At 43.9% G+C, this 14,716-nt stretch overlaps 1 protein-coding gene across 1 annotated transcript in view; it reads right to left on the bottom strand.

The window, feature by feature from the left end:
- Positions 1-244: 244 nt before the first annotated feature.
- The window catches only part of med10 (mediator complex subunit 10), a 79,133-nt gene continuing 64,661 nt past the window's right edge, over positions 245-14,716 (bottom strand). Inside the window, exons 4-5 of the mRNA XM_087987017.1 lie at positions 5,709-5,802; positions 245-966 (exon numbers count right to left, since the gene is read on the bottom strand). Coding sequence (XP_087843143.1) covers positions 947-966; positions 5,709-5,802 — 114 coding nt within the window. The 3' untranslated portion in view covers positions 245-946. The remainder of the gene's footprint in view (positions 967-5,708; positions 5,803-14,716) is intronic.

The following is a 14,716-nucleotide window of genomic DNA, read 5'->3' as shown; positions in this document are numbered from 1 at the left end:
TTAACAGTTCCACTCACTCTCTTTCAAGTTCATCTAAAGATATTCTGAACAAAAGAAGTAATGAATAGTTTCTAGTTATGTGCCATATCAATATATTCACGTGACTGGTTGGGAAATCAAGAAAAAAGTTTCGACCTTGTTTTGCTCATTTAATGAGCATGAAATAGGGACAAGAGTATCTCAGTTTGTGTGCTGCATTCACAACCCAAACGCACCTTAAAAACATCTGGCACCCAAATGAATAGAATGGAATATCTTTAATTGCCACGTGTACTCAATTACAGACGTACAGGAATACGGTGAAAGGTTTTACAATGTTGCCTCTTATTGAATTGAATTTATTGTCACGTGTACCGAGGCACAGTGAAAAGCTTTGTCTAGCGAGCAATACAGGCAGATCACAGAGTTAAGTAGCATTGATAAGTAAATAATAAGTAAACAGTGGCAAAAACAAAAATACAGGCAACTGTTAAGAGTTTGTGAGCCCGTTCAATATTCTCACAACAGTAGGGTAGAAACTGTTGCGAAACCGGGTGGAGTGTATGTTCAGGCTTCTGTACCTTCTCCCTGATGGTAGAGGTTGTAGAAAAACATTGCCAGGATGGATCTTTGAGAATGCTGGAGGCCTTTCCTTGACAGTGGGCCTGGTAGATGGATTCTATAGATGGGAGGTTGGCCTTTGTGATTGTCCGGGCTAAGTTCACCACTCTCTGTAACTGTCTCTGATCTTGAATGGTACAGTTGCCATACCAGGTAGTGATATATCCAGACAGAATGCTCTCAATGGCGCACCTATAAACATTGGCAAGGGTATTCGCCATCATGACAAATTTTCTCAGCTACCTGAGGAAGAAGAGATGTTGTTGGGCCTTTGTAACCAGTGCGTCCACATGAAGAGTCCAAGAAAGTTTGTTGTGGATGACCACTCCCAGGAGCTACCTTAGGTTCAGGTACCTAGGTACAAATCTTAGATACAAAAAGAGAACAAAAAAAAGTAATTGCATTATTTTATAGAAAAAAGATACAGCTAAAAGAATAGTCATTACAGTCATACAAACAAATACAAACAAGCAGAGGCTTCCAACATGGTCTGGCCGCCCGTGCCAGGTCCCAATCCAACAACCATACGTGCATTGCTCCAAGGCTCCAGTTCACTCCACACCGCCTCTTACCTGCTCCAAGGTACATTTTCTCCGAGACTGCTTCCCCTTGCCGGTCTCCGCTCCAGGGCTGCTTCCCCTCTCTGGCCTCCATACCGGGACTCACTCCCCTCTCTGGCCTCCACTCTGGGACTCACTCCCCTCCCCAGCCTCCATACCGGGACTCACTCCCCTCTCTGGCCTCCACTCTGGGACTCACTCCCCTCCCCAGCCTCCACTCTGGGACTCACTCCCCTCCCCAGCCTCCACTCTGGGACTCACTCCCCCTCCCCAGCCTCCACTCTGGGACTCACTCCCCCTCCCCAGCCTCCACTCTGGGACTCACTCCCCTCCCCAGTCTCCACTCTGGGACTCACTCCCCTCCCCAGCCTCCACTCTGGGACTCACTCCCCTCCCCAGCCTCCACTCTGGGACTCACTCCCCTCCCCAGCCTCCACTCTGGGACTCACTCCCCTCCCTGGCCTCCACTCTGGGACTCACTCCCCCTCCCCAGCCTCCACTCTGGGACTCACTCCCCCTCCCCGGCCTCCACTCTGGGACTCACTCCCCCTCCCTGGCCTCCACTCTGGGACTCACTCCCCCTCCCCAGCCTCCACTCTGGGACTCACTCCCCCTCCCCAGCCTCCACTCTGGGGCTCACTCCCCTCCCTGGCCTCCACTCTGGGACTCACTCCCCTCCCCAGCCTCCACTCTGGGACTCACTCCCCCTCCCCGGCCTCCACTCCGGGGCTCACTCCCCTCCCTGGCCTCCACTCTGGGACTCACTCCCCTCCCCAGCCTCCACTCTGGGACTCACTCCCCCTCCCCAGCCTCCACTCCGGGGCTCACTCCCCTCCCTGGCCTCCACTCTGGGACTCACTCCCCTCCCTGGCCTCCACTCTGGGACTCACTCCCCCTCCCCAGCCTCCACTCTGGGACTCACTCCCCCTCCCCAGCCTCCACTCCGGGACTCACTCCCCTCCCTGGCTTCTACTCCGGGACTGCTTCCCCTCCCTGGCCTCCACTCTGGGACTCACCCCCCTCCCCAGCCTCCACTCTGGAACTCACTCCCCCTCCCTGGCCTCCACTCTGGGACTCACTCCCCTCACCAGCCTCCACTCTGGGACTCACTCCCCCTCCCTGGCCTCCACTCTGGGACTCACTCCTCTCCCCAGCCTCCATTCTGGGACTCACTCCCCTCCCTGGCCTCCACTCTGGGACTCACTCCCCTCCCCAGCCTCCACTCTGGGACTCACTTCCCCTCCCTGGCCTCCACTCTGGGACTCACTCCCCTCCCCAGCCTCCACTCTGGGACTCACTTCCCCTCACTAGCGTCCACTCCAGGACTGCTTCCCATCACTGGCCTCAACTCCGGGATTCAATGCCCCTTGCCAGCCCCCAGTCTGAGATTGCTTCTCCTTGCTGGCCTCTGCTCAAGAGGTAACTAATGCCTGTTCAAGAATCATATTGTGAAATATTTTAAAAGCCATGTAATGCAAGAGTGTCATCAAAGTGACTGTTCTTGTGGATCTGAACAATACTGAATTCCATAGCCTCTGTGCCCTTCCTGTTAACTGACTACACCCACCCTAACCCTAACCCGAACTACACCTTCACTCCTCCAGTGTCTATCTTGATTTTGGTTCCTTGCAGCTGAAACATAAAACTCCAATCAGCATAAGTACTAGGAGGAGAAATAAATCATAGAATCGCTACAGAGTGGAAATAGACCATTCGGCCTATCAAATCCACACTGAAGAGTATCCCACCCAGATTCACCCTACCCCTATAACACTTCATTACCAATCACCCAAGCCTGCACATCCCAGGACCCTGTGGGCAATTTCACATGGCTAATTCACCCACACTGCACATCTTCGGACTGCGGGAGAAAAATGGAGTACCCAGAGGAAGCCCATGCAGACACAGGGAGAATGTGCAAACTCCCCACAGAGAGTCAGCCGAGGGTGGAATCTAATCTGGGTCCCTGGCACTATGAGGCAGCTGTGCTAATCACTGAGCCACTGTACCATTGATTGTGAAGCTAACTCTGCTGTTAAACATGATCGTCTATCACACTCCAATATCCTGGCTGTTTCTCATAGCCTTTAATTGCCCAAGAGACCAGAAACCTGTCAATCTCAGTTTGGAATTGACTTACTGATAGAGCATCCACTACCCTCCAGGGCAGGCAATTCCAAAGGTTCACAATCTCTGAGTGAAAAAATTTCACCTCATCTCAGGTTTTGTCTCTTACAGTTTTCCAATATTTCTTCTTTAATTGTACTGATTAATTTAAGTTCACCCCCTGATTTCCAACTATTTCTACTTATTAATTTATATTTTCCATTGTGAAGATAGTAACAAAGTATATGTTTTAATATTTTTATTAATTTGTGGGACTTGGGCATCGCTGGCTGGTCAGCATTGATAGTCCATCCCTATTTGCCCTTGAGAAGGCGGTGGTGAGCTGTCTTCTTGAATCGCTGCAGTTCACTTGCTGTGGGTTGACCCATAATGCCGGTAGAGGGAATTCCAGGATTTTCACTCAATGACTGTGAAGGAACGGCGGAATATTTCCAAGTCAGGGTGGCGAGTGGCTTTGAGGGGAACTTGCATGTGGTGGTGTTCCCAAGTACCTGTTGCCCGTTGTCCTTCTAGATGGAAGTGGTTGTAGGTTTGGAAGATGTGTCAAAGTATCTGCAGTGCACCTTGTAGATAGTAACTGCTGTTACTGAGCGCCGGTGATGGAGGGATTGAATGGTTGTAGATGTGGTGCCAATCAAATGGGTTGCTTTGTTCTGGACAGTGTCAAGCTTCTTGAGTGTTGTTGGAGCTGAACCCTTCCAGGCAAGTGGGGAACATTCCATCACACTCCTGACTTGCGCCCTGTAGATGGTGGATAGACTTTGGGGTGTCAAGAGGTGAGTGACTTGCTGCAGTATCCTTAGTCTGCGACCTTCTCTTGTAGCCACTGTGTTTATGTGATGAGTCCAGTTGAGTTTCTGGCCAATGGTAATCCCAAGGATGTTGACAGTTGGGGATTTAATGATGGTAATACTGATGAATGTCAAGGGGTGGTGGTAAGAGTGTCTCTTATTGGCGATGGTCATTGTCTGGCATTTGTGTGGCGTGGATGTTACTTGCCGCTTGTTGGCCCAAGCCTGGATACTGTCCAGGTTTGTTGCATTTGAACACAGACTGCTTCAGTATCTGAGGAGTCATGAATGGTGCTGAACACTGTGCAATCATTGACAAACATCCTCACTTCTGACCTTATGACAGAGGGAAGGTCATTGATGAAGCAACTGAAGATGGTTGGGCCTAGGACACTACCCTGAGGGACTCCTGCAGAGATATCCTGGAGCTGAGATGACTGACCCTCCACAACCATCTTCCTTTGTGCCAGGTATAACTCTAACCAGCGGAGTGTTTGCCCCCTGATACCCATTGATTCCAATTTTGCCAATGCTCCTTGATGCCATACTCAGTCAAATGCAGCCTTGATGTCAAGGGCTGTCACTCTCACCTCACCTCTGGAATTTAGCTCTTTGTCCATGTTTGAACCAAGGCTGTAATGAGATCAGGAGCTGAGTGACACTGCCAATGACCCCTTCCATCATTTTACTGATGATGGAGAGTAGACTGATTGGGCAGTAATTGGCTGGTTTAGATATGTCCTGCTTTTTGTGTACAGGACATACCTGGTCAATTTTCCACATTGTCGGTTAGGTGCCAGTGTTGTAACTGTACTGGAAGCACTTGGCTTGGAGGGCAGCAAGTTCTGGAGTACACATTTTCAGTACTATTGCTGGAATGTTATCAAGGATCCATTGCCTTTGCTGAATCCAGTGTCCCCAGCCATTTCTTGGTATCACATGGAGTTAATTGAATTGGTTCAAGACTGGTATCCGTGATGCTGGTGACCACTGGAAGAGCCTGAGGTGGATCATGTACTCAGCACTTCTGACTGTAGATTATTGTGAATGTATCAGCCTTATCTTTTGCAACTCTCTGAGTGAAGAAATTTCACCTCATCTCAGTCTTAATGGTAAATTCATTATCCTGAAATTTTGTCCCTTACAGTTTTCCAATATTTTCCAATATTCCAATATCTCTGCTATTTCCTCATTGTCACAATTTCTCTTCTCTATAACTTTAAGGGATTCACATTTATTTTAGCTACTCATATTTTTACTTCTAAAAGCTCTTTTATATTCCTGTCCAATTTACATTTAAATTATTTTTTATCTACGCTTTGATCACTATTCACTAAAACAATCATATCATCAGACCCCAGATAACTTTATTGAGGCGTTTCCATCAAAGAAACAGTTGCAAAAGCATTTTACAATCTCCTACTTAAAACTATTTTTAATTTAACATGTCTATAAGAAGGTTTAAATCCCTATGCTTGTTGGATCACTTGCATTACAATCTCTAATTATTTCTTACTTAATGCTCTATACAGCAATACAAATTGTATATGATTTGCTAGCCTACAGTATAATTAATGTTAGGCTATAAAAATCTCCCATTTCTGTTTTTTTGGCTGTTGCTATTCCTTACCTCCACTGACAATGATCAGACTTGTTGATCTTCTGAGCCAAGATCCTGTCTCACCAATATCCATAGAATTGTTTGGTAATACAAAATTTGAGTACTGCTGAAACAAGACACATTTATTTGTTTTGCATTCATCAGAACATTTTGCAAGAATACCAACATAAGGTAAAAAAATATTTATAGTGCAATAGGGAAGAATGCTGATTGGTTAGCAAATGGACTCATTGGTATGTAAGGATACTAGTGAGAGTGCATCATATAGATGTGGAAGGACACCACTTCAACTGGGACAACACATCCATCCTAGATCAAGCCAAACAGACACGCACAAGAATTCCTAGAAGCATGGCATTCCAACCGGGACTCTATCAATAAACACATTGACTTGGATCCCATTTACCACCCATGAGAAAAATAACAGGAAATAACAACACCACAGGAAATGTCATTAACAACCCAAGGAAACCTAAACGGATAAATAAAAATCGGGCCATGTCACCAGTGCTTCATCTGGAGGCTCACTGATGATGTTATCTAGTACGGTGACAAAATGTCCGAAAATGTACTTCTAACTCAGTGAGCAAACCTACATCCAGAATCTCAACCTGAGCTACAAATCTTCTCAAAACTCACTTACTGAATTCTTTGTAGGATGCCAAGCAGGTTCTAGGAATTCAATGCTACATTAAACTTACAGAATACGGTTTAAATCTAGCTGATATAACTCAAAGAAGATGAGATATAATGCTGCATTTATAACAAGACCAGATAGAGGAATGAAAATATATTTTGTTATCAAGCTCTGGATTTTATGCTGTAATCTTCTTTGACAATGGCGAGAGCCAGTGACAATATTTTAATGCAATATTTTAAACATTTGTAATAACCTAATGACTGACTAAAATCGTTTGTTAAATGCTGCACAATACACAGTCTGCCATTTCCATGATGAGTTCCCCCCCTCAGCACCTGCACGGAAGTCACAGACTGAATTTAAATATCATGAGGTTTCCATGGAGGGTAGATGGAGATTGATGACGTCAGTGTGAATTAGAAATGCTGAGTGACTCAGACTCAGAACCAGAAAACGCACATGAAAAACTGACCTAGTCAAACACAAAGGAAAATAAGTTACAATGCTTACATAGCCACCCTCCAAAAGTATGTCAGAGCTCATCTCTAAATCATTCTCAACAGAATGCTGATATTTGTTAAACATTCAAGCTGAAAGATGTTTCATTTATTGCAGCCATTGGTCCTGATTATTTTTTGCAGTCTGCCGAATGAGAAAACTAAAGGAGGTCCAGTAGCAGACAAGCCACTCAAAAGCAAGTTCAGCACATCTATCAGTGGCTTTTTAACCCACCACCTTATTATAATTTCATTTCCAGGTTTCCTATTCAATCAACAGCAGCAAATATGATGTGGACACGCATGGCCTGATCTAACTCCAGTACTTAAAGAGACACTCCAACACACAGCTTTGGTCTGCAGAAAGAATAATATGCATTTATGTGGTGCCTTTCATGACCGCAACATTTCCAAAAGTGCTTGACAACCCTGGAAGTGCTTTCAGTGTTTGGAAAAAAAGGCCAGGAAGGGGTAGAATTGATTCAAGACAGGCAAAGGTTGCTCCTCTATTCTGTGATAGCTTTTTGGATGCAGTGCTGTGGGATGTGAGAAAGCAGAGAAAAATCTTTCTCTACTGACAAAAGGAAGAAGGCTGCAATGGAGACAGGAAATGTGTTTGGAGCTAATGGAGGAGTGAACTGCCCCACTCCTGAACTCTGCTCAGAGGTCCTTCAGTCAGGAAAGGTGGATTCCATGACAGATTCACTGAGATTCATGTCATCTTGCTCACTCTACCCATCAGGTTTTCTCTGCAACAGATTTATCTTGTGGGTGAACGTTTCCTTCTTTATATACTCCCTGTGAAGGAAAGATTAACTATTCATTTATTCTAAGCATAGACGCTGAGCTGCTTAAGGTGCTATGTCATCGTGACATCAGTTCACATAGATTTGAAGGCAGTCCGGGGGTTGCAGAGATAACCTGTCTTACCAACCTTTCTATTATAATTTTGTTCAATAAACCCTGTTCAATAAACCACACACATGAATCCAGTCTTGCCCTTACCTTATGATAGCTGCAGTGACCAGACCCACAGAAATGGAGCAAGGTGCCAAGGAATAACCTGAAGAGAAGCCCAGCAGAGAGCAGCAGGTGACAGACTTCAAGATGCAGCTCGGCATTGGATCAGGGAGAGGGGGAGAAGCCCACAGCAGGACATCTAGGCAGTATGCAAGCAATATCAGTCAGCCACTGTGAGTAAAACAATAGTCAAATCAAAGATCTTTTCAGGCAGGGGGGTAAAAAAGAACATTCCGAAAGCTCACCAGAATAAAGTGTGCAAATAAACTGGATCCAGTTAATGCCATTTAGGCATTCCACTGATGGGAACAAGGACTAAACACCTTTACAGAGGATTGTGAGTACCATGACAGACCATTTAAGGGCTGAGTTAGAGCACAGAAAATGAATATCAGACGACAGCAGTCTGCAAATGTACAAGCCTTAGAGGACAGTGAGGAGCAAGATGAATTCTTCCTGGAAGATTTAGCAATCCTACTGTAGGCTTTCAATTGTACTGATTTCACAGACCGATAAGACAAATTCTGGGAACCACAGTTAAGGGCAAGAAAACTAATTTTAAATTGAATATCAAGGAGTATTCATTATTTTAGTTGCTCTGCCATAGATTGGATAAACATTTCTTCCACCACCCTCCATTCAATTTTGAGGCAGAGGAGTTATTACGATCAGTGTGAAAGGGCAAATGCACACTACACTTTACTGCAAATCATTTCTAATCATTACTGTTTACTTAGTGAAGATGTTTGTGTAGCTTTGCATATCATTCAGTTAGCAGGAATGGAGAACATTGAAGTTGGCTCGATGCCCTACGAATCATTCTCCATTACTGAAACTCCAACCCTACGATCAAAAGAAGACAATGCAGATCCTTTATTTTGCTTAAAAGAGAAACAACAAATGGTAAAAAGAAACTAAAGACAAGGATGGCTGGCCACAAGAGGTAATTCTAGACACTAAAATTTACAGTAAAATTTGGAACAGTGAGTTAATGCCAGGGAAGAGACTTGGTTGAGTATTGTTCATCAGTACCATACACTACCACCTCTTATAGGATGATATAGGGCTTGGATTTCCATGAGCTTTTCTTCTTATTACTGAGAGCTGAACTGTAGATCTGTGAGAATCACAGAAATAAATTACCAGCATAACATTTTCCAGAATTTCACAGATTTTCCAAGGAGATTTTGGCAAACAATCAGAGCGCATTCTGAGGAAATGACAGCAAAATCAAACACTAAGGGGAGTGAAACTTATATTCAAAAATAAAATTAGAATATTCTATACTGCTGTGGTTCTGTTCGCCGAGCTGGGAATTTGTGTTGCAGACATTTCGTCCCCTGTCTAGGTGACACACTCAGTGCTTGGGACCCTCCTGTGAAGCGCTTCTGTGATCTTTCCTCCGGCATTTATAGTGGTTTGTCTCTGCCGCTTCCGGTTGTCAGTTCCAGCTGTCCGCTGCAGTGGCCGGTATATTGGGTCCAGGTCGATGTGTGTGTTGCTAGAATCTGTGGATGAGTGCCATGCCTCTAGGAATTCCCTGGCTGTTCTCTGTTTGGCTTGTCCTATAATAGTGGTGTTGTCCCAGTTGAACTCATGTTGCTTGTCATACCGGCCACTGCAGTGAATAGCTGGAACTGACAACCGGAAGCGGCAGAGACAAATCACTATAAATACCAGTGGAAACATCACAGAAGCGCATCACAGGAGGCTCCCAAGCACTGAGGATGTCACCTAGACAGGGGACGAAACGTCTGCAACACAAATTCCCAGCTCGGCGAACAGAACCACAACAATGAGCACCCGAGCTACAAATCTCCTCCCAAACTTTGAATATTCCATACTGTCATGCATAATATATGTTCCAAACAAAAAAATTTCCAATAAACCTTGTACATCCAGGACAAAGCAGCCTTCTTGTTTGGCACCACATGCAAAACCATCCAATCCCTCCACCACCAATACTCAGTAGCAGCAGTGCATACTACACAAAAGATGCACCGCAGAAATTCACCAAAGATTTTCAGACAGCACCTTCCAAACCCACAACTACTTCCATCTAAAAGGACAATGGTTGCAGATACATGGGAATGCCACCACCTGCATGTTCCCCTTCAAGGCACTCACCACCCTAACTTGGAAATATATCACCGTTCCTTCACCATTGTTGAGTCAAAATCCTGGAATTCCCTCCCTAAGGGTGTTGTGTGTCTTACCTATAGCATAAGCAGTGCAGCAATTGAAGAAGGCAGCTCACCACCGCTTTCTCAAGGGCAACTAAGAATAGGACAGAATCCGTATAATGTGGAAACAGGCCATTTGGCCCATCGAGTTCACATCGACCTCTGAAGAGCATCCCACCCAGACACAGCCCGACCCTATCCCTGCAACCTATGGTTAATTCACCTAGTCTACACATTTACATTAAAAATTAAAGCTATTCATGAGATTGTTTTCAAGAAATTTCTAAATAACAAAAAAATGACAAACAGACTATCAAAATATTGCATACTAGTGGGTCCAGAATCTCAATTACCAGCATGAGTTGACTAGGTTTAGTTGAAAAAGAATTAGCAAACCGAGTGAAAGAAATTTGGCTAAATTATCTGGTAAGCCAGTGCAAAGGGGGAAAATGAGAAAAATAAATGCTACAATGCTTCAAGGGAATGCAAGGAGAGAAACCATTGTGAAAGATACAGGAACCTCCAAAACTGAGTTTTAAAAAAATGTTATAGGTGATTTAAAGGTTGTAATTTGTATTTTGACAAGATTAGATTGCAAGAATTTTGAAAAATGGTGCTCCTGGCGTGAAAAAGAATTACAATTTCAATGTCCACTTTGCCTCAATAAGGTATTTTCGTCTCTCAAAAAAGGGAACATGAGCCTGACATGTTAACAATAATGAGCTGAAAATGTGTTGCTGGAAAAGCACAGCAGGTTAGGCAGCATCCAGGGAACAGGAGAATCGACGTTTTGGGCATAAGCCCTTCTTCAGGAATGAGGAAAGTGTGTCCAGCAGGCTAAGATAAAAGGTAGGGAGGAGGGACTTGGGGGAGGGGCGTCGGAAATGCGATAGGTGGAAAGAGGTCAAGGTGAGGGTGATAGGTCAGACTGGGGTGGTTAACAATAATGATCTGTTAATCAATCACTCATCAGGAGTAGATTTGATTTGATTCATTGTCACGTGTACCTAAGTACAGTGAAAAGCTTTGTACAGACAGATCATAGTAAGCAAGGACATACAGATCCTAGGGTTCTTAATCAGAGTGAAGCATACAGGTTACACTGCACAGGAGGTGTGTGAAGCAAGATCAACATTAACATGATCAACATTATTTGAAGTGAGACAGTCCATTCATCAGTCTAATAGTGGCAGGGAAGAAGCTGTTATCGAACGTGTTGTTGCAGTAGTAGCATAGATTTGTTTATTTACAACACGTTACAAGATATGTAGCAGATAGTACAATAAAACAATGTATTTCTGTTCATGCAGCTTGCAAACCCAAAACAGACTAACAGTCAGGTAGAGTCGCAACAATGTACACATGCAGCACCAAGACTCCTTGCAAGCAAAATCTCTTCATGACAAGGTACACATAGAACAGTGCCCAGAGTCTTTTCCCTTCTACCTCTGAAGGCAAATCTCTCAAATAAGGTAGGGACCACATAAGGAGACTGCTGAAAAAAAATCACATTAGCCTAAACCTGAAAACTGGAAAGCTTCAGGATCATTGACACGGGACAGGCACAAAGGCCACCCTCTAAAGTTTATGACAAATTCTGCCAGAATCCCAATGTATGGTATATAATAACAGTTCGGTTTGAAAGGAAAATTGACAGCTCATTACTGTTATAAACTGATTATACTCACATGTACCTCTCTTTGTTTATAAAGCTACATTCAGCTATGCTCTGCAATACTAATATGAATGGATGATAACGGAGCAGCAGCAACATCAGCTGGTGATTTTAGCACTCATCTAATTTTTCTGCCCTGTGAGAAAATACTTATTATCACTAATGTTCCTTCAATATTTTAATGTTGACTGTTTAATTACACCAATTAAAGGCTTGTTAATTCATCATGATATCAATACCTGCTCATTTTTATTTAATACAATTAGACCTCCACTGGCACTTGTTGCTGTCAGTCCAATTTTGAAATATTAGATGGATTCTATTTTAAATTAGTCCCTGCCAAAAGATTGTGATCATTAGCAGTTCAGAAACCCATCATTAAGTAGTTGGTTTTACTGAGGCTTCTTTTAATCAGAGGCACCTTGCTCTTCAGGTTTCTGAGCCAATCAGCAAGGTGGGATAATGTGCTGGATGTGTCAAGAGAAGGATTGTTAATTAACAGGATTTCAGCAGGGGATAGAATATGTCAACAAGTCATAGATGTTTGAGGCCACAGCACCTACAGTAAAGGAAGGGAGACTTGGGAAGGCTGCTCTGTGTGATGCTCATTCAGATCTTTCAGTGGGAAGGACTACAGTGAGATGATCTTCCCAAGGATGAATGGAAGAATACCACTTCTCCAACAAAGCAGATGTGGATGGAATTAGGTGAAGAGGTCAGCAGCAGCTGTCCATCCAACTGGGAACTGTGTACCTAGAGTATCAAGGACGGCAGGAGGGTTTGCACTGTGACTGCCGTAACACTTGCACATCATTAACTCATATTCCTAATTTCCTCACATTTTTTTGGACAGCCGTCCTCTGAACCACTTATTTTTCAGCTCCACTCATTCTCCCATTCCCAGCACTTCCTTGCATCGCCATTTGAGTGGTTAACATTTCTCTCACCCTCATCCTGTTGCCCTCTTGCTTGCATGCTCCATAGTCATCCTTCATGAATGTTGTTCTTCTGACAGGTCACTATTGATACTCAAGCTTTTTGTTTTCTCTATTACAAGGAGAAGTGTGCACAGCTGATAATTTGTCAGTCACTGGCAATGTATATCTACCTACCCAATGAGATAGAGGTCTTGTTCCAGGCAGCATGGTGACTCAATGATTAGTATTGCTCCCACACAGCGGCAGGAATCAGGGTCAATTCCACCCTCAGGCAACTAGCTGTGTCCAGTTTGCATATTCTCCTCCTGCCTGCATGTGTTTTCTTCAGATGCTCTGGTTTCCTCCCACAGTCCAAAAAAATGCGCAGGTTAGATGGATTGGCCATGGGAAATGCAAGGTTACAGGGCTAGAGTAGGGGTTGCGTGAGGTAGGATGCTCTTTGGAGGGTTGGTGTGGACATGATGGGCCAAATGGCCTGTTTCCACACTACAATGATTCTATGGTGAGATGATCTGCCGTGAAAACCCAAGAATTGAATGGAATTGAATTGAATTGAACTTATTGTCACTTGTACCGAGGCACAGTGAAAAGATTTGTCTTGCGAGCAATACAGACAAATCGCAGAGTTAAGTAGCATTGATAAGTAAAAAAAAAGGTAAACAGGAGCAAAAACAAAAACACAGGTACAGGCGAATGTTAAGAGTTTGTGAGTCCATTCTGTATTCTAACAACAGTAGGGTAGAAACTGTTATGAAACTGGCTGGTGCATGTGTTCAGGCTTATATACCTTCTCCCCGATGGTAGAAGTTGTAGAAAAACATTACCAGGGTGAGATGGATCTTTGAGAATGCTGGTACACTGGTTTTCACACACATCGAGAGCTGATCTTTCGATTGTGGATTTGGCATCGGGGAATCTGTTCTGCATTTGTACTGATGGAGCAGCCTGTGGCTGAGGAGAAAGACAGCGGCTATTGGTCGTGGGTGTGGGTTTTGCTTTACAGCTTAATCCTCATGTAGATGTGCAGGATAAAGCTGCAGAATCCACAATGAAGGATGGCAGCAGGGAAGGGCAGCTGGAGCTGAGTGAAGTGCAGGACCGTGTAAGTCTATTTTTCAGGAAGCTGGCAATCATTGGTCAAGCAGTGAAAGGACTCTATCAAGGAATAAGCATCTTAAACTGCAACTTCTTAACAAACTATAGTTTGATCTCCTTGTCTTCCCAGTTTGGTCACTCCACTGAAGAGGCACACACATCACTCTGTATCTGACTTGTTCACCTACACAAGCTCCTGACAGGTGAGCAAACAGTGAACTGGCTGTGAAACCAGGGTGGAAGCTTAAAAAATAAATAATGTTTAAAGATTTTATCTGACAGCTGCACAGGTCTTCCCCACGTGTGTTCAAAGACACACAGGTGAAACCAGGAGAAGGTCAGAATAATATTAATGTCATTTTTCAGCTTGCCAGCTCTTGCCTGAGGAAAAAAAAATTGTTTCCTTAGTATAGATGTTGATGTGCAATAGATGCGCAAATTGTGTCATGTCACATCACTGCAGGAGATCATATAAAGTGAGGACAAAGATTCATACATACAGTATTTAAGGTCACCTATTCTAGTGACCCAAGTACAAAAGAGGACTCAGTTGCCCAGAATCCAGACATTGTGTTCTAGGACTGAAGCTGTCTAGGGAGATGAGCTTTTTCGACTATCGAGAGGGACTTCCATGCGTTTCATTGCTCCTCTTACATAAGTTTAAGAAATACATCTGAAGTTTTGAAGCTAAGTTGTTATCTCAGAACATCCAGCACTAAAGGTTTCATAGGGTTAGGTATGACACGTAATTACATAACTCCACCAGTGACTAATATGCTATTTAGTCCTAACTATCATTTAATTCAACTTTTGGAGTCCATCTCTGTTGCTGTGGAAACTTTCTCAATATAATACTTTATAGAAAAGAAATAAAAATTTCAAGATAAATATAGCAGATTTACAGCTAGCAGTAAAGCAAAATTGGTGTAGAAAACAAAATCTTTGCCTCCATTTTGTGCCACCCATTTT

Source organism: Chiloscyllium plagiosum, unplaced genomic scaffold (assembly GCF_037043375.1).
Source record: "Chiloscyllium plagiosum isolate Xiang-an unplaced genomic scaffold, Cpla_swu_hap1 HiC_scaffold_5, whole genome shotgun sequence".
Lineage (NCBI taxonomy): Eukaryota > Metazoa > Chordata > Chondrichthyes > Orectolobiformes > Hemiscylliidae > Chiloscyllium > Chiloscyllium plagiosum.
The sequence above is the reverse complement of the archived record's forward strand: the minus strand, read 5'-3'. Positions and strand labels throughout refer to the sequence as shown.